This window comes from Perca fluviatilis, chromosome 12 (assembly GCF_010015445.1).
Source record: "Perca fluviatilis chromosome 12, GENO_Pfluv_1.0, whole genome shotgun sequence".
In the NCBI taxonomy this organism is placed as follows: domain Eukaryota; kingdom Metazoa; phylum Chordata; class Actinopteri; order Perciformes; family Percidae; genus Perca; species Perca fluviatilis.
In genome coordinates, this window is record NC_053123.1 from 26,752,777 (window position 1) to 26,777,777 (window position 25,001).

The 25,001-nt window shown below is 39.2% G+C and overlaps 1 protein-coding gene across 1 annotated transcript; it reads right to left on the reverse strand.

Annotated features, from left to right (window-relative positions):
- Positions 1 to 695: 695 nt before the first annotated feature.
- Positions 696 to 24,512, reverse strand: si:rp71-68n21.9 (kelch-like protein 9). The gene is made up of 11 exons (XM_039818253.1): positions 24,304 to 24,512; positions 22,614 to 22,670; positions 20,306 to 20,439; positions 19,739 to 19,914; positions 19,154 to 19,286; positions 12,686 to 12,882; positions 12,291 to 12,366; positions 11,448 to 12,005; positions 10,894 to 11,073; positions 10,195 to 10,308; positions 696 to 2,501 (listed from the first exon to the last, which is right to left on the reverse strand). The coding sequence occupies exons 2-11, from the start codon at positions 22,616 to 22,618 to the stop codon at positions 2,005 to 2,007; spliced, it is 2,070 nt and encodes a 689-aa protein (XP_039674187.1). The 5' UTR covers positions 22,619 to 22,670; positions 24,304 to 24,512; the 3' UTR covers positions 696 to 2,004.
- Positions 24,513 to 25,001: the final 489 nt, after the last annotated feature.

Genomic DNA, 25,001 nt, shown 5'->3' on the forward strand with positions numbered 1-25,001 from the left:
ATACCTTCCACTCCTGAGGACGGTACAAGGCTAGATCAGCCAAATAAAACAAGATTCAACATGTCAAGGTGACATGTGTTGGCCAGATGGCCAAATATGTTTTCCCTTGCACAGTGATACATTATGGTTGGCCATGGTTCGCTCAGTAATTGGTAAACTGGGTCGTTCAGCTGTGTGGTGGAAACTCTGAGCGCTCCGACTGCAGTGTTTTTTTCCCCTCTCTAACCAGTATCATGGTGATCGTAATCATAACATTTCCTCCTCTTCAGTTTTTAAGCAGAAGTTTAAAACAATCAGTCTCTTCGTGTTGAGCTATAGGCTCCTTTCCAAGTTCTTTTCTATGATGATTTATTTGAATAAAGTGTGCAAGAGTACAATGAAATTAGGAAAATGGATTGCTTTGGGCATCTTTTCTATGTATAGTAGCTGTCTGCTTTTTTTTTTGTATTTGTAGTCCTTGGCGTAGCAGTTGATACCACAGCTGTCTGTTGTCTTATCTGGAAGGTGAAGGATAAAGTCTCAAGGGTAGTTTCATCGTCATTCACTTGCATCAGATGCGCCAAAGAGTCTGTGTGTGTCGTATGCTTGTGCAACTGTAGCTGTTGCAGAACCAAATAACAGCTTTTCTTGTTGTCTTAACGGCTAATAGGTCTTCGCTGACAGTGAATAATGTGATTCTTAGTGTGACACGATGATCATAATCCAACATTTTATTTTCACTTTAAAACACTGCATATCAATATAAATATACAAAACATAACAAATTAGACATTTATCCTTCAATTTTTGTACATTTCTGTTGGACCTGTGCTCTATTTAGCTCAGTTTTATTTTGAAATTTGTGGCTTTCTGTGTTAGTTACAAGCTTAATTCACAGAAGGAATTTCCAATTCCGTCATAATAAAGACATGTTGTCTTTGTTTTCCAGCATCATATGACTCTGTGTCAAAGCCCTTCATTATCATGAAAAAAGATGAGCCACATTGTGGCTATTGACACATTCCTTCATACTTTATTATGATAAAGAGAGATCAGCTGATTCCTCTCAGCTTGTGTCATCAGTTACACAGACAGCGCTTGTTAGCAGGGTAGAGTCAGGGTTGTTTTTGGTCTATATATGAGATTATTAGAGCGTGATGAAAAGATAAAATAATACAATTTTTATGCTTTAGTCAGAGGCTTACTCCATATACATATAACTCTGGTTATTTCATTTCTTTCAGAGGTCAATCCTATCACTTTTACATGTGAAACAGCGAGTCTCAATGTCCAATGAATCAGGGAGGGTGGGTTTGACCTTTCATTAACAATGTATAGTGTCCTTTAACCCTCTGAGGACAAAAGACGCACTTGCAAGTCCAGTGACACAACTCCTACTCAAAAAGTGATATTACATTTATTTACTATTTTATTCAGATATTACGCTACTTTTGTGAACCCGAGACTTTTGTAAACTCATTTCAAGCACCAAAACAATTGAGTGTAGGTACTGTATGTTTATCCCAAGAGATTTGAGAAATGTTTCCGCTTTAGGGCCAAATTATCTCTTTATACATTGCTCTGGAACAATTTTGGGCGTCACTATACAGAATGCTGAGTTTGTTCTGAACATCTTAACATGAAACACATGGAATCATGTTATATGCAAATACCCTTAAATGGAGAATATAGGAATATATTTCAAAATGCCCTTAGACCTCAAAGGGTTAACGTACTGAAATTGCAGAGTGAAAGAACACAAGCAGACGGAGCAGGATGGATGCTAAATGGCTGACACTAAATGCAAGGACAGCAAATGGCACTAAAGATAAAGAGTAAAGTAGAGAAGTGTATCATTTTCATTTGTTGAATGCCTAATGTTAGGTAGCTAGCCACGCCTGCTCGTGTTTGCAACCCACGCTATTTCCTGTTTTGCCTTCTTTTGGTCACAGCATGAAAGGTGATTTTCTTCTTGCCAATTCTGGTGTGACAGAGTTGGAAACCCCCCACGTCTGTGGTGCACGATCAGCTCTTCGCTGTTGGCAGTGGGCACTCCTGTATCTGAGCTTCATCCACTGACCCCTCTGGCAGATGAACTGTCATTGTGCAGGCACGAATCCCCCCCAGAGGCTCCAGCACATTGAACACCCGGTCCCACACATCCTGCTCTGGATCGTAGCGCTGCACAATGTCAACCATGCATCTGCTGTTCCAGGAATACCCCCCCACCACGTAGATCTGCCCGTTGAACACCGTCACGCCAACATCGCTCTGGCCCCGTGACATCGGCGCCACCACCGTCCACTGGTCTGTCTCCGGGCTGTAGCATTCGCAGCCCAGGACGTCGTCGTAGTCGCTACTGCCTCGGAAGTGATTCCCGCCCATGACGTAGAGTCTGTCTCCTACGGTGCACATGCAGTGCAGGCCGCGGAGCTCCATCATGTCGGCTCGACGATTCCACGTGTCGGCGACGGGATCGTAACACCAAAGCTCCTTCTGGAACGTGTCACGGGTGATGCCACCTGTGTGACAAAAGAGAATCCAACAAATGTTACAGTATGTTAATAAAAAGGTCAATATATGACAGATTTTTACACTTATCAGTAGCCTATGTGGCAGTGAGCATAACAATTTCCTAGAGGGTAAATGTGGTTGATGTGAGTGGTTGTTTAGAGCTGCAGCTAATTGTCCATTTTATTGTTGATTAAGGTGATGATTTTTTTTCAATTAATCAATTATTTAGTTGATAAATGTTAAAATTAAAGTATTAATCTTCAAATTTTTATTTGAATAAATGTCTGTTCGGTCATTATCTACCGCCGAATGAGGGAACACGATGGTGATTGAGCCTATGGCCCGCTGATGAAAGCTCTTGCATTTGCAGTATTAGGACCTGGGTTTCGTGGAGACATTCCTGGGAAAAATCACAAGTAATGCACAGCTAGTGACGCGTTTTCCATCAACCAGCAGTGGTTTGTTTGCCAATGAGGGTAGACGGAGCTAACGCAACTGACTCGCTTGTCAACTCACCTGCGTGTGTGAAGCAGCGTAATGTTTTTTTCTGGTCTCTGCTGGCATTGTGAGTAAGCGGTTACTATGGCTGAACGAACAAAGAAAAGAGCGATGACTACGGACAATGAAACTTTAAAAAAAGCGAAAGTGAGATCCAAAAACACACCTGCAACTACCGCTTATTGCCATAGGTGCCGCCAAAGAGCACAAAACGAAGATCTTCGAGATTGTAAGTTAAATAGAAATTAATAATAATAATTTATACTTTATTAATCCCGCAAGGGAAATTACAATGTGTTCACTCTGTTGTTAGAATACACATTACACACAGGCCTGTAATACACACACATGCTCAGAACCTATACATGCACTAATGGAGAGATATCAGAGTGAGGGGACTGCTGTCAATGGACAGGCACCCCGAGCAGTTGGGGGTTTGGTGCCTTGCTCAAGAGCACCTTGGCAGTGCCCATGCAGGAGGTGAACTGGCACCTCTCCAGCTACCAGTCCACCAGCATACTTTGGTCCGTAAGAAAATTGTCATCACAAGTTACCAGAATCCAAAGTAATGTCATCAAACTGTTTAATTTGTTTAACCAGTGGCCAAAAAACACAATTTGATCAATTATTCAAATAGGAATGAACCGTAATGTACTGTATATCCCTGTTAATCATCAGTAATACTTACAATTCAAGAAAAGTACAGAAAGTATGCACCCTTTGTTCTCATGATGAGTTAATATTAGAGTCTTTTGGTCAGGTCTTTTTTTTTTTGTGGCAGGGAATTGAAAACAGACGTGACCAACCCGTTATAAACACTCTAAAGACGGGTGTGAATGAATGCTTCCTTCCACACTTCCGTCTTTTCTTTCCAAAATAGAAATGCCTATTCTCATTCCATTTTAGGTCAAGGTTGTTACTGTCATTATTGCACAGAGGAACAGGAAGTTGCAGTGAACAGTAAAATTCTTTGATTGCACTTCTATAGAGCCCCCCTGGGGTCAGCTGAGAAAAAAAAAAAACTTCTCAGTTTCTAAAACCGATTATGAATCTGTGCTCACAGTTTATGAAACCGAGGGAACGGATTTCTATTCTGTGCGCACGTTTAGGTTTTTTTTCTCAGCTGACCCCACTTCTTTTCTTATCACTGTTAAAAAAAAGAAATTAAATAGAAATGCAAAGACGCTTAAAGCAACACTAGATAACTTTTCCCGCTTCGGTCCCCCTACAGGTTGTCTCACTCGAACTACAGCTCGCCCTACCCGATGTGGCAAACTGGGAAAAGTTCTCTAGTGTTGCTTTAAAGGGCAACTACCTATTTTCCTATGTTTTTGTGTCTTAGTGAATGATGGGAACAACGATCTTTGAAATTGATCCAGTTTTAAGCGAGATCGCTGCAGTTGGCAGAGGCGAAACAAGCTGTAAGTTAGGGCAATTGTGCAGCTTGTATTTTCCTTCACAAAAGTGCTCGTTTTACCACTGACAGGCTCAGATTAATATTCCAAGTGTCTGACAACATTATGGAAAGGATTTCTAAGGAGGTCAACCTTTCTGTTAACGAGTAAGATCCTTTTTTTAAAATATAAAAACATTCGTGAAATTGCGTTCGCTAAACCCACCAGACTCCATGTAAATAAACAGTAGCATCGTAAAATACACTTCATTCAAAGTCGACAGAAACAAAATAAAACTATGAAAAGCCGTTTTGGGTTGTCTTTCCACTTTTCCAACCATCACAACTCTAGTTTTGGTTGAAATAAACACATAGTTTACCGATTTACATGTGAAAATATGTTGGCTCTATACATGCTAAAAGTATTGCTTTTTTAAATGGAGTCTGGTGGGTTTAGCGCTAGCGACTTCAGAGCTGTTTCTGGTTTAAACAGAAAGGTCTCAAAGAGGTTTTAAAGGTCTATCTCTGAAGGGATCCTTTCCATAATGTTGACAGGCACTTAGAATATTAATCTGAGCCTGTCAGTGGCAAAACAAGCACTTTTGTGAAGGAAAATACAAGCTGCACAATTGTCCTATTAACTTACTGTACATTGTAGCTTGTTTCGCCTCTGCCGACTGCAGCAATCTTGCTTAATGCTGGACCAATGTCAAAGATTGTTGTTCCCATCAGTCACTTAGACACAAAAACATAGGAAAATAGGGTTGAAAAAAAACGGTAGTTACCCTTTAACAATGAAAAAACAAACTAAATATTAAAGAAGTGGTGACCGCTTCATGTTTTTAGTGAAAAGATGCCCATGTTGAGCTGATGATGCCAGACATAACACTTTGATAAGCTAAATGTTCACTGTTCAATGTTCATGTTTGTATTCTGAATCTCTCTCTCTGGTAGTGGTCCACAGTCGCACAGCACATTACGTGTATACCTTTGTATAGCTGTGGCAAAATGTACTTTCAAATCAATTGTCCTGCAACTTTAAACCTTTTACTTTGTATCTTCTTTTTAACTTAATACTGAGCCTGAGTTTCAACTCAAAAACTGGTGGAATGAAATTAATCTGTGATGTAAACACAGTAAATTATGTATTCTGGTAAATATCACCAACACATTATAGCTTATGAGAGCCGTGGGTTTTAAATTTGTAAACCCACTTCAACCACATGTCTTGTTGTGTTTCCTGCTTCTCAGTCCTACGTGTGAAACTTATGTTTCGGCTCTCAACCTGAGAAGCTAGTTTCCTGTCCAAGGTTGCTAAGAAACAGAAAAGAGAGCAGCTCATGAGAGTCTGCTGCTAAACAGGAAGTGGTTTTAAATTGACCTGCCACCCAAGCTTTTTCAATAATTCATCTCGTCAAAATGGATGCTTTTTGTCCTATAGACAATTTCGCAGTAAAACAGTTTTAGATGTGAAATAAAACATTCTGTACTGAAGGATCCAGTCAGAGCTCCAATGTGGTCTGAGTCCTACGAGCTGCTGGACTGTTAGACTCCCAAACTGATTTCAGGGCTGAGTGAGTTCCGCTGCAGGATGGTTTTGGGGGATTCCACTGTCAAGGACCTAAATCCTCTGTCTGTCCTGTGTAAAGGTCCAGTATTCATTCCAGAGGGTTTGTGATATTTTATAGCACTACCGTCAGGAAGAAGCATCATCATTCACTTTTTACCTCTAGTAGTGCCATTGAACAGTTTGATAGTGTTTGTCCTGTGCTCACACACTGTGCCCAATTACTAATATATTAGTAAGGTAAGTAAGTCCAGAGTTATGGTTTCTAGTTTTGTTTCAATTCCCATTTGGCCTGCAGGGTGAGAGTTTTTAAAGCTTTTAAGTGTTCACATCAGATCCTCTTCTGCTTGTGTGAAATTGAATTCAGTTTTTATCAACAATTTTAATCACTTTTGGGGAGTTTAAAGACTTTTTTTTAAAGAGATGGTATCTGTCACGACTCAGGAAATGCAGGACCCAAATGCAGAAAAGTAGACAGACAGGTGATCAGTTCAGTGATTTAATGCCAAAGTGAAGGTATATATACTGTATATTTAGGCTTACAGACAGACAGATACAGGCAACAGAAGCTCAAAAGCGAAAAACAAAAGCACGAGGCAAGAAAGCAACATTGCAACCTCAACAAACTGGCCTTGAGTGAGTAAAAAATATAAAATATCTGCAGGGCTGATGATGAAATTGGGAACAGGCTTGTAGATGGGTGGGGCAGTCAGGTGATGGGAAAAGAAGGGAAAGTGCATGGATGAATAGGAAATGGCAACAATGAAGGGGCTGCAAATCTTTTTCCCCTACTATAGCCACGCCAAGAGCTGCCCTTCAATAGCATTCACACTACTATTGGCCAGGCGTCCATGCTTACGCTACGTAATGTAACCCGATTTGTACAGGTCCTATCCCCTGACCAATCGGCTATCCTAACCTTAACCACTCGAGATCAATGCATAACCCCAACCAATCGAGCTGCTATTGAAGCAGGTCTTGGCGTGGCCATAGTAGGAAAACAAATTTGGCGAAGGGGCCTGGGGGAATACAGTGCCTTGCGAAAGTATTCGGCCCCCTTGAACGTTTCAACCTTTTGCCACATTTCAGGCCTCAAACATAAAGATATAAAACTGTAATTTTTTGTGGAGAATCAACAACAAGTGGGTCCCAATTATGAAGTGGAACGAAATTCATTGGCTATTTCAAACTTTTTTAACAAATAAAAAACTGAAAAAGTGGGCGTGCAAAATTATTCAGCCCCTTTACTTTCAGTGCAGCAAACTCTCTCCAGAAGTTCAGTGAGGATCCCTGAATGATCCAATGTTGACCTAAATGACTAATGATGATAAATAGAATCCAGCTGTGTGTAATCAAGTCTCCGTATAAATGCACCTGCTCTGTGATAGTCTCAGAGGTCCGTGTAAAGCGCAGAGAGCATCATGAAGAACAAGGAACACACCAGGCAGGTCCGAGATACTGTTGTGGAGAAGTTTAAAGCCGGATTTGGATACAAAAAGATTTCCCAAGCTTTAAACATCCCAAGGAGCACTGTGCAAGCGATAATATTGAAATGGAAGGAGTATCAGACCACTACAAATCTACGAAGACCCGGCCGTCCCTCTAAACTTTCAGCTCATACAATGAGAAGACTGATCAGAGATGCAGCCAAGAGGCCCATGATCACTCTGGATGAACTGCAGAGATCTACAGCTGAGGTGGGAGACTCTGTCCATAGGACAACAATCAGTCGTATACTGCACAAATCTGGCCTTTATGGAAGAGTGGCAAGAAGAAAGCCATTTCTTAAAGATATCCATAAAAAGTGTCCTTTAAAGTTTGCCAAAAGCCACCTGGGAGACACACCAAACATGTGGAAGAAGGTGCTGTGGTCAGATGAAACCAAAATCGAACTTTTTGGCAACAATGCAAAACGTTATGTTTGGCGTAAAAAGCAACGCAGCTCATCACCCTGAACACACCATCCCCACTGTCAAACATGGTGGTGGCAGCATCATGGTTTGGGCCTGCTTTTCTTCAGCAGGGACAGGGAAGATGGTTAAAATTGATGGGAAGATGGATGGAGCCAAATACAGGACCATTCTGGAAGAAAACCTGATGGAGTCTGCAAAAGACCTGAGACTGGGCCGGAGATTTGTCTTCCAACAAGACAATGATCCAAAACATAAAGCAAAATCTACAATGGAATGGTTCACAAATAAACATATCCAGGTGTTAGAATGGCCAAGTCAAAGTCCAGACCTGAATCCAATCGAGAATCTGTGGAAAGAACTGAAAACTGCTGTTCACAAACGCTCTCCATCCAACCTCACTGAGCTCGAGCTGTTTTGCAAGGAGGAATGGGCAAAAATGTCAGTCTCTCGATGTGCAAAACTGATAGAGACATACCCCAACCGACTTACAGCTGTAATCGCAGCAAAAGGTGGCGCTACAAAGTATTAACTTAAGGGGCTGAATAATTTTGCCGCCCAATATTTCAGTTTTTATTTGTTTAAAAGGTTTGAAATATCCAATAAATTTCGTTCCACTTCATGATTGTGTCCCACTTGTTGTTGATTCTTCACAAAAAATTACAGTTTTATATCTTTATGTTTGAGGCCTGAAATGTGGCAAAAGGTCGAAAAGTTCAAGGGGCCGAATACTTTCCCAAGGCACTGTACTAGCCTGACAAGCCAGACCCACATCAAGATGTTGGATCTAGGAACTCACCATTGGCAGGGCTCAATCCGAGGGGCGGGATAAACGGTTGTCTTTCAAATTCCCTCTGCACTCATAGCCAACCAGAGTGACGCTAGTTGATAGATTAAACTTTTGCCGTATCCGGTCGGCAAAACTCTGAACACATCTTCTTTTTTAAAAATGACTTCAGTACTTAACTCCAAGTCTTCCAGAGTTGATTCGAAAGACCGCTGTTCGCCAGCAGCAGCAGCCATCTTCTTTGTTTTCAAGTAGCAGGGAAATCATGCGGAACCGTCGCAACTCTGCCGTCCTTATGTTAAGCCCACCGACTGACTCTATACACAATGTGATTGGCCTGTCCAGAATTTGTTTTTTCCAGCTCGCAAGCCAACGGAGAGTTGCTAGACTGACCCTGGCTGCAAATTACATTTGCTGCCGCTAGGGTGCGTCTAGATTTCTAGGCTAGGGGGAATACAGGAAATGTGGCTGAAGGGGAGGGACAGACTGTGACAGCTATCCACCCAAATGCACAGGCAGCACTAAAGCTCTCTGCAAATATTGTACTTCAAACTGTATTCTACCTGAGGAGTTCCTTTGTACACCTGACACTGGATGATATGTGAATGTTTATTGGTAGGCTACCTTGAAGGACCTGATTGCGTCATTACAAGAATGTCCTCACCAGGTAATTTGTTGAAACACTTAAAATGATCTTTGTTTCGGTGTTATCCATTGTATGAATGATTACTGTCAAGTTGCATGCAGCTGTGAGAGACCTTATTGAGGAAGTAAGTTTAGATGCTAAGCATGTCGTGTCATGCCTGGGCGTCAAAGTTGCGTCCTCCTATGAATAGTCAATGTTGGTTTCTTTTTTTACCACAAAGGCAAGCTTTCTATAACTCCAACAATGGCTGTGAAGTTTTCCTAACCACGTAGTTCTTGCTAAACTAAAACCAGACCTTAACCTTAGAGATAGCAGAACAGAAAATGGCCATGAGAGTCATTTCTGAAACCGCTGTAGGGGTGGGTTAGTGAGACACTGACTTCTTATTTAGGTATGAGGACTTCACACAGTGGTTCATCATCCATTGTGCCTTTTAACACATTCTGAAGTGGTTTTGGGTCTGTCTTATTAAATAAGCAACTATTATCTCTGTGCTTGTGTTCTGTTTGAAAACATTCTGTTTACTTTGAACCACTGAAACCTTAGTTTATTTTAGAAATTGTGAATTTGATTTGATCTTTTAGGTCCTTGGTACTTTACTTATCACTGTGCTATGAAAACAGAAGTTAGCTCAACAAAAGTGTTTTCAGACAACGTGAAACGAATTGTTATATTGAATAAATGACAATGGAAAGACGCAACTGGTACAAACTGATGCAAAGGTGCATCCAAAACATTTGCACTTATTATCGGGGGGTGCCTGATCATGGAACGCTTGTATCATGTGGATGCGCTGGCAGTGTTGTTGTCATTACTTAGAATTCCTCATGGGGGCGACAGAAACTATGCACTATAGCTTTAAGATAAACCCTGAGTGTGTGTTTAACAGTGTTAACTTACCTGAGATGTACATGAGGTCCCCATGAACTGTGCCAGCGTGTCCATAGTGAGGCTCCACCATATTGTTCACAAAAGTCCACTCATTTTTCTTCAGGTTGTAGCACTCCACCGTGTCTGATCAATGTGATAGAGAGATGTTTGTCCAGTATAAAAAGCTCCAGTAGTAGTGAGTGCAGTCATAGCAGCAGCATTGTAAGTATAAGTTTTGGTTTTGTTAAAACATGTTGATATGCTAGTTTTAAAGGGCTATAACCTATATTTTTATACAACTAAACAATATGAGAGGGGTTGCTCGTAGTCATCAGTCTTCTGAATCACTTGAATCTGCAGCTCCCCTCAGCTTTACGGAGCTGTACATTAAGTTTCATTTCATTGTTTAGCTGTCCGGCCCACAACTGTACTGTTTTCAGCTGGAGCAGGCTGCTGTTTTCAGCCAAAAAGCTTTATAAACCCACTGTACACGACCTGCTCCGCCACAAACAGCAGACAGACTTAGAGTTAGAGACTAGCTTGTGAACATAGTGGAGCATTTAGCAGCTTAAGGGTCAGGTATTTTCCTCAGGAGTTTGTGGAGACCAAAAACAGAGCTAAAAAAAGAGTGAACAATGTATATTCATCAGGTGGCCACAAACACAACTTCAAATAAATGTCAGCTGACAGTACTGAAAGCAGTACTGACTACAGTAGAACAATAATTACCAATCTCTCCTGAGGCATTCCTTCCTCCGACTGCAAACAGTTTCCCCTTCAGAGCGCTCAGGTGGAAGAAAGTCCTCTTCTCGTTGAGTGAAGCAATCTGCAGCCACTTGTCGAAGCGCGGGTCGTAGCGGTAGGCGCTGTCAATGGCCGTCTTACCCTTGGTGTCATAAGTGCTCTGGCCTGCGAAGTCAACAAGAATCAGAGTTAATCAGAGTGGATGGGAGATACATTTTTATAAAAGCATTCATTTATATTTCTTATTTCTTAATATAATTTGCTCATACTTTGAATCATGATGATGCACAATGTACCATGACTTTTAAGGGCTTTAACTTATAAATAAAAAAAAAATAAAAAGTCTTGGTCCACAGTTCCTATTCGCCAAGCCAACAAGGGCTTGGTCACAGTATGTTTCTGTACGCTAGGATTTTCAAGCATGGAGAACTACTTTTACTATCTATTATTTGAATGGACCATGATTGACATTTTAACATTAGCTTCCTCTATTTAGTGTATTTTTGAGAGTGTATAGTGTGAACTGTAGGTGTTCTGACCTCCGACAATAAAGAGGAAGCCGCCTAGAAGAGCCACTCCATGTTGGTAACGCGGCACCTCCATGGGCTTCAGGGCCCTCCAATAGCCCGTCTTTTCATCATATAGCCTCAGCTCCCGGCTCACCACCAGTTGCTGCCGCATCACACCGCCCAGAGCCAGGATGTGGGTGTCGTTTGAGCGTATTTGTGTGCGTTCAGTCTGCAGAGCTGGCTGCATGAAAGGCATCATCTGGTAGTTGCTGGCCTCCAGCAGGAGGTTCACAGAGGCTGTCTCAGAGCGCATCAAGGAGTCTCCTCCCTCTTCTTCTTCCTGGGAGATCTGAATCAGCTCGCTGGGGCTCATCAGTGGGAAGCGAATATGGCGCATCAAGGCGTAGACAGAGGAGCGTCGACTGGGGGAGTTGTGTTCAAGCCATCCTTTGGCGATGTGGTAGAGCTCCATCTCAGAGAAACCCTTCAGGGAGTTGTTGGACAGAGCGTTGGCCATGCTGGTTTCAGAGAGCTGGAGGTAGCGTCTACACTCCACCAACGCTGAGAGGTTCTGGCTCACAAACTCACCTAGGTTTGATACAACAAAGAGGATCAACATTGATAATAATGATCCTCCAGTTTATTTTAGTTTTTGAACCGAAACAATGTCTAATCTTTAGTTTTCTTACTGTATGTATGAAAAGTGGATATAAATAATGGACCATTTTAGGGATTGCTGAGGATCCGAAATGTTGAAAAACTCCAATACAGAAGCTCCAATCACATCTTCCAACTTATCAACATATTAATAAAGATTTAAGAAAGATTGCACTTTCATTGCTGTGCTCTTAGATCAGTTTCATGAACGCTCACCTATATTCAGCTGAACGTCCTCCAGAAGCAGGTCTGTGGCGATGTGCTCCACCTCCACACAATTATCAATAGTGATCTGCATTGAAGAACAGCATTTAAAGAGAATACATTAAATTCATGTGAGTAAAAAACATATTATTGGCATTATTGAATTTCCCTATTTTGCAGCTGTAACTATTAACAATCACAAAGGTCACTCATAAATGTCTTATTTTGCACTGTATAATTGACACACTGAGAGAGAGAGAGAGAGAGAGAGAGAGAGAGAGAGAGAGAGAGAGAGAGAGAGAGGGCATTAAAAGGACAGTGAAGCACCTGGGGGGATCTGGCAGCTTATGAGCTCGACCTCTAATGTAGCTAAAGTTGAATTTATGCAACATCATGAATTCCCTCACCTCACTGCTCAGAAGCTGATTACAGAAGCTCAGGACAGGCATGACCTGCAAGAAGTTTGCAGCCTCCAGTGTGTCCTGGAGATTACCCATGTCGAGGCTGACTTTGGATGTGTATATGAAGTCTATGATGTTCTTTAAACCCGACTTAGTGACCCCATGCAGCTTGATCTCTCTCATCTCCTGCTCTCTCATGCCTCCTGAACAAGGACAAAACAAAGAGACAAAGACAAGGTGAATCCATCATTTCAGAAGATCTGTCTTGTGCAGGGAGGACGCCAAAGTGCACATTCAGCAAGACACAAAGACAACTCTGACACTGTAAAGCCTGGCTGCTCACACAGTATACGGGTGAGGATAATTAAAGCCCTGTAGTTAATGATGTTGTCAAATGCAGATACCTTCTGTGAAGCTCAAACTGAAAGGAAATGAAATGCATTGTCTTTACTTTACTATTTGTGAATGTTTATCTAAAAAGGAAAGTATGAGTGGCGCTCTGAAAACAATAAATAAGTTGGAATTTTATATTTACCTTCATTGAAAATATCAAATTACAAATGAGTCACAGGGTAGTAGTACTATATTTTAGCAAAACTAGTCATGGCTGTAGAGATAGCACATGCTAAAGTTAGCATGTGAGCATGCTAATAATAGCCTGACAAGCTAAGTCTTAGAAACATGGCCTTAAAGTTTATGTGTGGTGATAATAAGCAAATGTTAGCATGTTATCCTACTAAAAAAGATGGTAATATGGTTAACATTATGTACCTGCTAAACATCAACAGCATTTTAGCGGGAGCATGTGTGAAACAAATGTTTCAAAATGGCTGCGAGGGTAGACGTGTGTGTGTGTAGTAGCGCAGCCCTTGTCTGCTTTAAACTTTATAATATAAGCTCCTTTTGATTTATGCGTGCAGATATGGCACAATAAAAGAGCGGCCACTGCATAAAGCTAAAAACTGGTGCGTTTATTGTGGATTACTTAGACAAAATCAAGTAAGTTTTGGTGATCTAATCAAGACTAAGTGTGCGCACCTGTTACGGCAAACCACTGCAACAATGGCAGGGGAAAACCCGATCACAATGGAAACGCTGTGGGAAAGACTCAATCTAAACCAAAATGAACTTCTGCAGAGATTCACAACAATGGAGCAACAGATGATGCAAATGAATGGTTCGATGAATGCACTAAATGAACAGATCGCTGAAGTGCAAATGCGTGTGAGCACTGCTGAGGATAATCTGGAAAGCACTGACAGTAAAGTGCGGATTCTGGTCAAACGAGTGGAAGTGCTGGAAGCAAAGGCTGAATATATCGAGAATAAAAGCCGACAGAACAACGTGGTTATCTTTGGAATAATGGAGGGTGAAGAAAAGAGCGACCCTGTGGCGTTTGTTCAAAAGTTTCTGATGGAGACGTTGAATCTGCCACAGGACACCCTGCACATCGAGAGAGCGCATCGCATTCCCACCCGTGTGTCAGCTGCTACTGTTGCTGGTAAAAGACCGAGGCCGATTATCGCCAAATTCGGGAATTATCAGCACCAGGCAAAGGTGATGAAGCTTGCTCGAGAGAAGGGAACACTACTCTACAAAGACACCAGAGTGTTCACTATCAAGATTTCAGCGCTGCGGTGCAGAAGAAGCGTCAACTGTTTGTTCCCGTGAAAAGGAAATTATACGCTGCTGGAATAAGGTATGCAATGATGTTTCCCGCGATACTTTCTGTCGACTTTATGGGAGTACAAAAGCGCTTTGAGACTCCGTCAGACGCGCAGAAATTTCTCGATGACTTGGATAAATCTAGTTCCTCCTCTATGACTTCATAACTCTGCCATGTATTGTGTTTTCAATGGTCGCTCAAACGGGCTTGTTCTTTTTTTTTCATACTGTGCCCAATGACTATAAATGAACTGAAAGCATAGGAGCGACTTTCTTTTTTTATTTCTATTAAGCAGACAAGATCATTTAGGTTAACGTTCTAATGTGGCTAATATCAGCCCTGTTTGGTCTGGTATTTTGGCCCATATTTATTTTTCTTTTTTTCTTTTTCTTTTTTTGTTTCTTTTTTTTTTTTAGTTAAATACCAAAGGGGATCCATAATTATTGTTATGTACAATACCTTGCATATTGGAGAAACTACTAGATATTTTATGCATATGATGCTATGGCTTTACCAGTAAATTTCTGTTCATTTAATATCAAAGGGTGTAATAATCCAGTCAAGCGGAAGAGGATAGGAATTACATTCCTGAGAAAGGAGAATGTTTCTGTTGCAATGTTGCAGGAGACACATTTGACTGAAAACGAACATAAAAAACTTAGAATAGACTGGGTTGGACATGTGTACTCTTCCTCATTTAATAGTAGAAGCAGAGGGGTGGCGATACTGGTGCATAAAAAATTGCCCATTAATATTAGTCACGTTGAAACTGATGAAAGAGGTTATGTTTTGTTGCACGGGGTTTTATATGGAGAGAGAGTTACTATCCTAAATGTATATGCTGCCCCTGATTTAGATCCTACATTCTTTACTAAACTGACTGATATACTGTTCAAGTATCATTGTCCCTATATGATTGTTGGTGGAGATTGGAACAAATGGTTGATGAGGTTGATTTAGTTGATGTGTGGAGACATATGCACCCTAAAGAGAGAGACTATACTTTTTTTTTTCAAATCCTCATAAAACATATACAAGAATTGATTTTTTTTTTTTGGTTACTAAAATATTATTGGAATAGATAAAACAAAGTAGCATTGGAAATATACATCTGTCAGATCATGCTCCAATTAAAATGGAGGTTGCATTTACCTGTTTATATAAGAATAAAAATGTTTGGCAATGTAATAGATCAATATTATCTGATATTAGCCTAATTTTTGTAACAAAACTAAAGCAAATTTAATGCATTTTCTAGAAATTAACAATAACGATGATACTGATCCGGCAAATGTATGGGAAACTACAAAAGCTTATCTCCGAGGCTTGATGATTTCATATTGTGTTGCTAGGAAAAGGAAAATTATTTATGAACAAAAAAGACTAGAGTCAAAGTTACAAGAGGCTGAGACTAAACATAAGCATAGTCTTTCCGCTGAAAGCTGGGATCAGGTTATGGTCGCTAAAACAGCACTCAATTCATTGGAAATCTAAAAAACAGAATTATTTTTACAAAAGTATAAACAGTATAATAGTCATAGATCTGAAGCGGTAAACTGGTTTATACATCAGGTGAAATAACAAATGTGTTTAAAGGATTCTTTGGTGATTTGTATAAATCTGATAATACAGATAGTGAAAGGGATATGACTTCGTTTTTTCAGAAGCTTGAGCTACCTCAACTTGACTTGCAGGATAATTTATCACTTGGTGCCAAAAATTACAGTTGATGATGTGAAAAGGACAAATTCTTTAAAGAATGGAAAGTCATATGGCCCAGATGGTTTTCCAGCAGAGGTCTACAAAACTTTTGTGGACATTTTAGCTCCTTTGCTTGCAAGAATGTTTCAGTATGCTTATGATGAGAAGAAATTGCCAAAGACAATGCAACAATCTATTATTTCGTTAATACCAAAAGATCACAAGGATCCAGAAAACCCTGCATCATACAGACCATTATCAATTCAAAATACAGATTCAAAGATTTTAGCAAGTGTTTTGGCAATACGATTAAACAATGTGATACATAAATTAGTTTCTAGCGATCAAACAGGCTTCATTAAGACGCGACAGTCTAGCGCCAATGTAAGGCGACTGCTTGGGATATTACAGTATGTAGCATATAAAAAAGAAAAAGCAGTGGTCATTGCATTGGACGCAGAAAAAGCTTTTGATCGTGTGGAATGGAAGTACTTATTTAGAGTTTTAAAAGAATTTTCATTTAATGAAAGTTTTATCAACTGGATTAAGTTATTGTATACAAACCCTCAGTCTGCTCTTTTGATTAACGGAACTACATCTGAGACATTCTTGCTGGAGAGAGGAACAAAACAAGGATGCCCTTTGTCCCCTCTCTTATTTAATTTAATTATTGAACCATTGGCGGTATTGATAAGAACGAGCGAGGAGATAGAGGGCATTGAAACAGAGAACCGTTCCCACAAGATATCGCTTTATGCCGATGATGTACTTTTATTTTTGAAGAATCCTAATAAATCTATCCCTTCATTAATAAAAATTATTGAAAACTTTAGTAAGTTTTCAGGATATAAAATAAACTACGAAAAATCATTAGCCTTTCCGCTCGGCGAAAGAGTAGGCTCATCAAGCTATCGTCCTTTTAAAGTGACCAAAAAAGGATTTAAATATCTTGGTATATATTTTAGTGCAGATTTTTCAAAGTTGATTAAACATAATCTTTTACCTGTAATAGCAAAAATAAAAACTGACCTTCTAAGATGGACTAATCTTTCACTTTCTCTTTTGGACCGTATAGCTATAATTAAAATGAATGTACTCCCTCGCCTGTTGTATGTTATCCAAATGTTACCTATTTATATTCCATCCAAAATATTTACAAAAATACATAGTGCGGTAGGAGTATTTGTGTGGAATAATAAAAGGCCAAGGATGGAACTTCGAAAGCTTCAACTACCAATTAAAAAAGGAGGACTTGGCATCCCAAATTTTAAATTTTATCATTTGGCCGCACAATTAAAATTCACGGCAGAGTGGATTTAAAAAAAGCCATTTCTGCTTTCCAGATTTAGAAGGTATAGGTCTGGATGGGGTTCAGTTAGAACACCTTCCGTTTATATGTTTCACAAAAGTATATACCAAGATTAAGCACAATTATATACTGAAAAATATCTGTAGATCTCTGTGCTGTTCGTAAATATTTTGGGCTTGACAAATACTCATTATTGGCTCCTATTGCTAATAATCCAGATTTTAGACATACCTGTATTGATGCTGGCTTTAATGAGTGGAGAGAAGCTGGTATCATTAGAATATTAGATGTTTATGCAGATAATGCTCTCAAGTCTTTCCAACAATTACAGTATGAGTTTAATATCTCTCAGGTCCACTTTTTTCGATATCTACAAATAAGAAGCTATCTTATTTCTATTGAATACTATAAACAAGGCGGGAAAATAAATGTGCTTGATAGCACTTTATTAAAGGCAGCTGCATTGAAAAGTAAAACAATGACATATTTATGACCAAATTACAGTAAATGATAAAGTTTTAATAAATATTAAACAAAGCTGGGAACTTGACTTTGGTGTTACACTGGAAGACCAGATATGGAACAAAATATTAAATCATGCAAGACAAATTACTAAATCAAACAAATCATATGAAGTACAATATATAATTATCAACAAGCTGCATGTGACTCCCCTAACTCGAAGTAAATACGACACATGTACAAAATTTTGTCTTAAATGTAAAAAGGATACAGGAACCTATTTCCACTTAATATGGTCCTGTCCTTTTAATTGTATCATTCTGGTCTTCGGTTGTTCATTAAATTGAAAAATCTTTTGGGATTAAAGTGCCACTGGATCCCAGCTTGTGTATCCTTGGTGTAAATAACTGTGTGCCGGAAACCAAAATAATGTCCATAATGTTATATGCTGCTCGCCTTTCCATTCTTCATGTTTGGATTAAAGAACACTCTCCTACTTTAACTCTTTGGCGCGAAAAACTTCTGTCACTGCTACCATATGAAAGAAGGCATAATGTACTGGATGGAACTCTGGATACGTTTGTGAATGATTGGTCTCCCCTTAAAGATTATTTTGGCAAACAATAACATGCATTAATATGGATTGAGAAGAAGAAATCCCCTAATATGGTCTACGGTCTGTATAAAACCTGTGTGGAGAGTGTGTGTGTGTATATATATATATATATATATATATATATATATATATATATATATATATATATATATATATATATATATATATTATATATATATATATGTATATATATATATATATATATATGTATATATATGTGTGTATATATATATATATATATATATATATATATATATATATATATATATATATATCTTGCGATGTCTGTGTATACATGAAGTACAAAATTTACACTGCTAACCAACTAAACAAAGGCATAGTAGACCTGTAAAAATTACTTATTTATTTACTTATTTTATTTATTTTTATTTATTTATTTATCTATTTTTTTGTTTTTTTTCTGCTCTCTTGTTTTTCTATGTTTATGGTAAGAAGAAAAATGTGAAAATAAACAATTAAAAAAAAAAAAAAAAATGGAAGAACAGCCTCTCAGAGCAGCTATAGCTGTAGAATCTTGTTGATACTGTGCTCTGTGGTGTATTCCTGAAATGTGTTTCTAATGTTCTGTCCATCCAAATGTAGTGTTGTTGTCACATACTAATGCACTTGATACTGTGTGTATTTCACCATGTCTTGAACTCAAAAGCCCAACTGTCCTACGTTGTCCGCTCTCAACCCAATAAAACAAGGACATCTCACCTGTGAACATTGCCTTGAAATAGTCACTGCATGAAGCCATGATGACTCTGTGGACTGGGAAAGCGTCTGCGCTGTCCCCGGGAACCAAGACGACGTCACAGAGAGTCTCATCTGCCCGAAAAGCATCAAACCCCTGGAGGAAAAACAATACTTCTCATGAATGGGCTTTACATGTTTCATTTTTACATGAATCACTATTATGATAATGTTATGAAACTGCTGAGGGGATTGATGCTGGCTTTGGTGGGTAATATCACATATATTGTATACAGTACGCAACAGCAGGAGGACCAGATTATTTTAAAGATGCTTACCTTCAGTTTAGTGTAAGATACATTCTTCAAATAAAATAAAATCCTCTTCATAACAGAAGGTATTATGTTTTAATCTAATGTAGTTCTTATTTAGAAGAAAAATAGACTATAGTCAAATGAATTGATGATTAAAATGATAAATTGAGGTTAAAAGCTACATAAAGTAGGCAAAAGTGAAAACATCACACCAATTCCAGGGATTTAATAAATGTAGAGAACTCGTTGCTTTCTTCCATATTTGTGCCCCAAAATAAATTGTTAATAACAATACCTGCAAAACAGCTGCTCCATGGTCAGTGCTGCTGAACACCTTGGATAGCGGCCGAGGGGGAAGTTTGGGCTTTGTGGATTTGTCTGGGCGTTTAGGTGGCATTTCCACGGGTGAGGGCAGCGGAGCAGGAGCCGCAGGTGGAGGTGGAGCAGGGGCTGGTGGAGAAGGCCTGTCATCTATGAAACCCAAATAGAGAACAGATATTGAAAGATGAGGAAAGTCATGATGCTGTTTTTGTTGCAGGTGGGTGGCACTGCTAAACTACTAAAACGTGTTTTAAAGAAAGATATTAGAAACAAAATGTACTTAAAGTATCAAAAGTAAACTTTCCACCACTGTTCCTATATTTGGTCTGTTTGCATTGAACACTTTGGACACAAACCTTGTGTAAATTTCTTCTCTTCCTTGTATCAGATGGGATCAATAATTTGTAATAGAAATCGAAGCTACGGAGAGCCAGTGAGAACACACACACACACACACACACACACACACACACACACACACACACACACACACACACACACACACACACACACACACACACACACACACACACACACACACCTTGTTGAACAGGTGGAGCAGGAAGTCTCTCTGGCTGAGCGGGGGGTCTCGGAGGATCCCTGGACTGATGCCTGCTGCCCAGGCGAGACAATCTGCGGCTCAGCCTCCCTGGCCCGCTGTCATCTCCACTTCCCCTACAGAGGAAGAGGAGGAGAAGGAAGAGGAGGAGGACACTTTCAAGACCAGCTTGTACTTCATTCACATCATTTTGCATACTCAACACACTCCTTGCAGTGCAATGTGATTTCTTTCAGAGGCATCAGGCTTTCAAGAATTATGATGTTGAGCCTGCATCCATAACAGTTTGTGAGAAATAAATATTTTAGATTTAAGATTATTTTATATATTGAGTTTGATGTAGTGTAAGGTTTGTTAGATATGTATTAAAAGTCAAGTGAGAGAAAAAAGTCTTAAAGGACCATGTTTTCCTGACAAATGGTTAGAATATGACACCAGGGGGCAGTTCTTCTACACAACAAAGGGATGTGTGAGGTACATTAACATGACTTGTGAATTTTACGAAGAATTAAAATTTAAACTAAAAGGAAGAAGGAAATGTATGTTTGCAATATGCATGGCTCAAACGTCTACTGTCTGAGGAGAGGAGCTATTGTCCTTTTGGTGCCTTATAGATTGTATATAAGGACAGATCTTCTGAAGGGACGGGAGAGAACACTGGCGTCTTCTCCCGTGCACACGTAATAAAGGTAAAGAAGGAGAAAATTCTATGACAAGCTTCATGGTCTTTCCATTGTAAACCTATTATGTACAATACATTTAATGTAAATGAGGGTAAAACTACAGCAGTAACGTTTTTCATTAAGTGTTTTGGCAGTTTCAACTTTTATTCTCTGAGTTTTATCTCTCAACACTTCCTTTTAGGTTGTGTACAAATACCACTTCCTTCAGTTGCCTTGGCAGACCCTAATTTACAAACATGGCCCAAAGCCTATAACTTTAATCTCTAATCTGGATCATTTGATTAATGAAATTTCCTGGAAGAAGCCCTGCAGCTTACAAACTTCCCTTACTGTGTCTGTTTTGTACTGTGTGTCCTGTGATCTAAAAAGGAGGAACCAGTGAATCATGTTCAAGTGGACCACTTCTTCTCTTCCTGACAAGCTAAGTCCAGGTCAAATACTCAGAGAAAAAAAACAAATATGTGTGTAAATACAAAACAAAGGCAAGAATTTTTTAAATGTTTCATTTTTTAAATTCAGAGAAAGAAGGTAAAGCATTTTCTCCTTTTCTATTAACTTTTTGAATTGGAATATACATGAAAAGCATTATATGGAGCCAAGTCCACCACCAAAATATTGAAAACAGGATTGGAACCTGCGGTCATTCTTAAATTGATTGACAGGTCTCATAATACATAGAACCCCACTGGAAAACAACTAAATCTATCTGAAATTTTGATGTTTTTTATGCTTTTTAAGTGTGTTTCTACACAATTTAAATTCTAGGCAGTTAATAGCTTTAGTCATTGTTCAGTCTTTAGAATTATAAGTGTGCAGGAATCCAAATGCTTAAATATTTACGTAAACCTACTTTTAAATGCTTAAGAAATACACTCTTTAATAATCACAGTATGTGTTCCTGTTACTCTGAGCATTAAACATATCTTACAGTAGTACGGATCCAAATGGATGCTGCAAAATGGATGTAGGCAGAAACTTAAGAAGAAAATAGGGGAATCCAACACTTTAAAGTGCTCATATTATGCTCATTTTCAGGTTCATAATTGTATTTAGAGGTTGTACCAGAATAGTTTTATGTGGTTTCATTTTCAGAACTGTACATTGCTGCAGCTCCTCTTTTCATTCCGTGTGTTGAGCTCTCTGTTTTAGCTACAGAGTGAGGCATCTCACTTCTGTTTTATCTTTGTTGGGAGTCGCACATGCGCAGTAAGTACTGCTAGTTAGTCAGTTGCAGAGTATGAGGGCGTGCCACGCTAGCAGCTAGGCGAGCATTATAACGTGTGTTACAAAGTGTTACAAAGTGATGCACGTTCGTCACGGAAGTAAAGGCTGGACTACAATAGAGCTGTTTGGAGCAGTTTTCTGTTGGAGATGGTAAGTCCCTTTGGGCTTTTTCACTTTGTAAACCTATAATGTGCACAAAAAAGATATATAACACAATAAAGGAAAGGGGAAAAGCCAAAAAGCATAACATGAGCACTTTAATATTCTGTGATGTTGTTTCAGAGCTCAGTATATATAGTGATAAATCCAACAACACCTTTAACTATTAGCACTGTTCTATATTATACAAGCATGTTGAATTATCACCGACAAAAACACCTTACCCCATGTCATTGGCCTCCTGTGGTTCAGGACGCCGGTTGTTACGCTGGTGAGACTTCCTACATGGAGACAAAATAAAAGCTTCAGTGGACACATTACTTTTTAATCTACACAGGATTTTTTGGTAGTAGAGTGTGTGGAGTGGGCTGTTTTGACCCCAGAAGAAAACATCTACGGGAAATGTTCATCCATGCTAAACGTTTTTACTTCGTTTTTGCTTCTTCTGTAAGATGACTCATGTTTGACAATATATGTTGTGTCTCTCTCAACAGTTTAGTCATATTTGTCATAAAGTTTCCTCTGTATGAAGTTATTCATCCTGTTGTGATGGTCTCTTTTTCACACCTGGGGGCGGGTGTTAGTGAACAAAGTTGATTGAGTAGCGTGAGTCGTATCTGAGAGTAGCTGCTGCAAACGTGGTTTGTTGTATTTTGGTGCACAGCCTGTGCCCCTGGTGTTTGTTTGATGTTTACGACCCCTGTGTTGTCTCCCAATAACAGTTCGAGGAGGTTTTATTTACTGTGTTTACTGGACAGGAAAGCAATACTTCACATCCTCTTGAGTGCTTATCATTAGACAAAAGCCATGTTAAAGGCTTTGTGGTTGTTCTAAATCAGCTGCAGCGATGTTTGGTGTAACTTGTAATGTACAGCAAACGCCTGTACTATCCGGTGGTATACCAGTATGTACTTGTAGGGCATTACATCCTCGTCATTCTTCAATTCAAGATTCCTTTTATTGTCATTCAGCAAAATACAGAAATGTAAAGCATGAACGAAATAATGAGCATGGCTCCTTTTAAAAACAGATAAAAACAGGGTAATAAATTGTCATCTTTTTCACACTCCATAATTATCTTTTATCTACAGTTATTTTTCTTTTCAGTTTCCACTAAATATAATAATAGTAAAATCTTAGATTTTTATAGCACCTTTCAGGGGACCCAAGGACACTTTACATAAAGACTGTTACAGTTACATAACTGCAGTGCATTGATGTATATCTTTGAATTTCGGTGATCATATTTGTCATGCTCTTATTTGTTTGAACACTTGTTTGCACACAATAAAAAGGGTGACAGTTACTGCCTCCCACACATTACACACACTGACAAATGTGTAAATGCGACCGTTTTTGATAATACACAGCAAAAAAAGTGGATTTCGGATAAAGAAAATGCTCGCTATTGATGTTTTACTGTTGTTTAATGTTTTTAACTCTGAATTCTGTCATCTTCACCTCCCACCGTATTGGTGCAAGGACTTTCATGAAATGTAATTTACTGTAAAACCATTTGATGTTGCGTCTTTGCATTGTACATAACCTAAAAGCATTGGATAAAAAAAGAAGAAAGATATAAAGGCATCTAGGTAGGGCTTTCTGAATTTGTCTTTTACCAACTTCAGATCACCTCTTACATTAAACAAAGTGACACAGAGTGACCACACTTGAGCTCTTACTCAACTGACTAGTGTGATAACGAAAAGACAAAGTAGCTAAGTGTCACAAATACTTTCAAAACAGACTTAAAATGAGTGAAACAAAATGCATTACTACACCCTAAATGCACCTTTCTGTACAGCTGAGCCAAGTGTATACACACATATGAATTTGTGGGACTATATTGTTCTCTGCTGAGGCCTCGCATGGAGCTGGATCTGAAACATGTGCAAACACCTGTTGGTGACCTACCTGGAAGAAATTCTCCTCAGCAGACTGGACCCTAGGCCTCCCTCCAGCCTGTTCGTCTAACCAACCAGATCTCCGAGAGGAACACAGAGGAAACTGCCTGCTGAACTGCACCAGCTGGTTTGGAGAGTAGAAGCGTCTGGGTGAGCATCAACGTTTCTTTGCCTTAAACCGAGACCTCAGTCACTTCCTGTGCTACTTCTCTTTCTCGCTGTCTGCGCCTTCTCACATCTCCCAACCCCACTGTGACACACTTGTGATACTGTTAGTGAAATAATCAACAAAAGGTTTCACAATGTGTTTTTTTTAAGGTTTTGAGTTGAGCATATAAGCACACTAGCAGGCCTTCGATTGCCTATGTAGATAAGCATGACAACCCAAATGGAGGAATGAAACGTCTGAAATTGTCATTCTTATATTTCTTGGTGTTTTGATGTATTTTGCTGGATGAAAGTTGAAAACATCACAATCCCATGCAAAGACGGTAAACAAAAAAGGTCTTTTGACCTGTTAAAGTAGCAGTTTATATTGTTTTTCTAGAAGCTAAATAAATCTAACCTGTAGCTGAAATGACACACTGACCAGTTAGTTTCACTAGAGATTTAAAGGGACAGTTCACCCCAAAATCAAAAATACATATTTTTTCCTCATACTAGTTTTATTTTTCAATCTAGATTGCTTTGTTGTGAGTTGTCCAGTGT

Bases quoted from the DNA above. Each gene is read 5' to 3' on its own strand.
- si:rp71-68n21.9 (XM_039818253.1), bottom strand. The intron at 12,006-12,290 runs GTGAGCGTTCAT...TATCAAACCTAG, and splicing joins GGACGTTCAGCTGAATATAG to GTGAGTTTGTGAGCCAGAAC. The intron at 2,502-10,194 runs GTAAGTTAACAC...TTTGTCACACAG, and splicing joins GGACCTCATGTACATCTCAG to GTGGCATCACCCGTGACACG.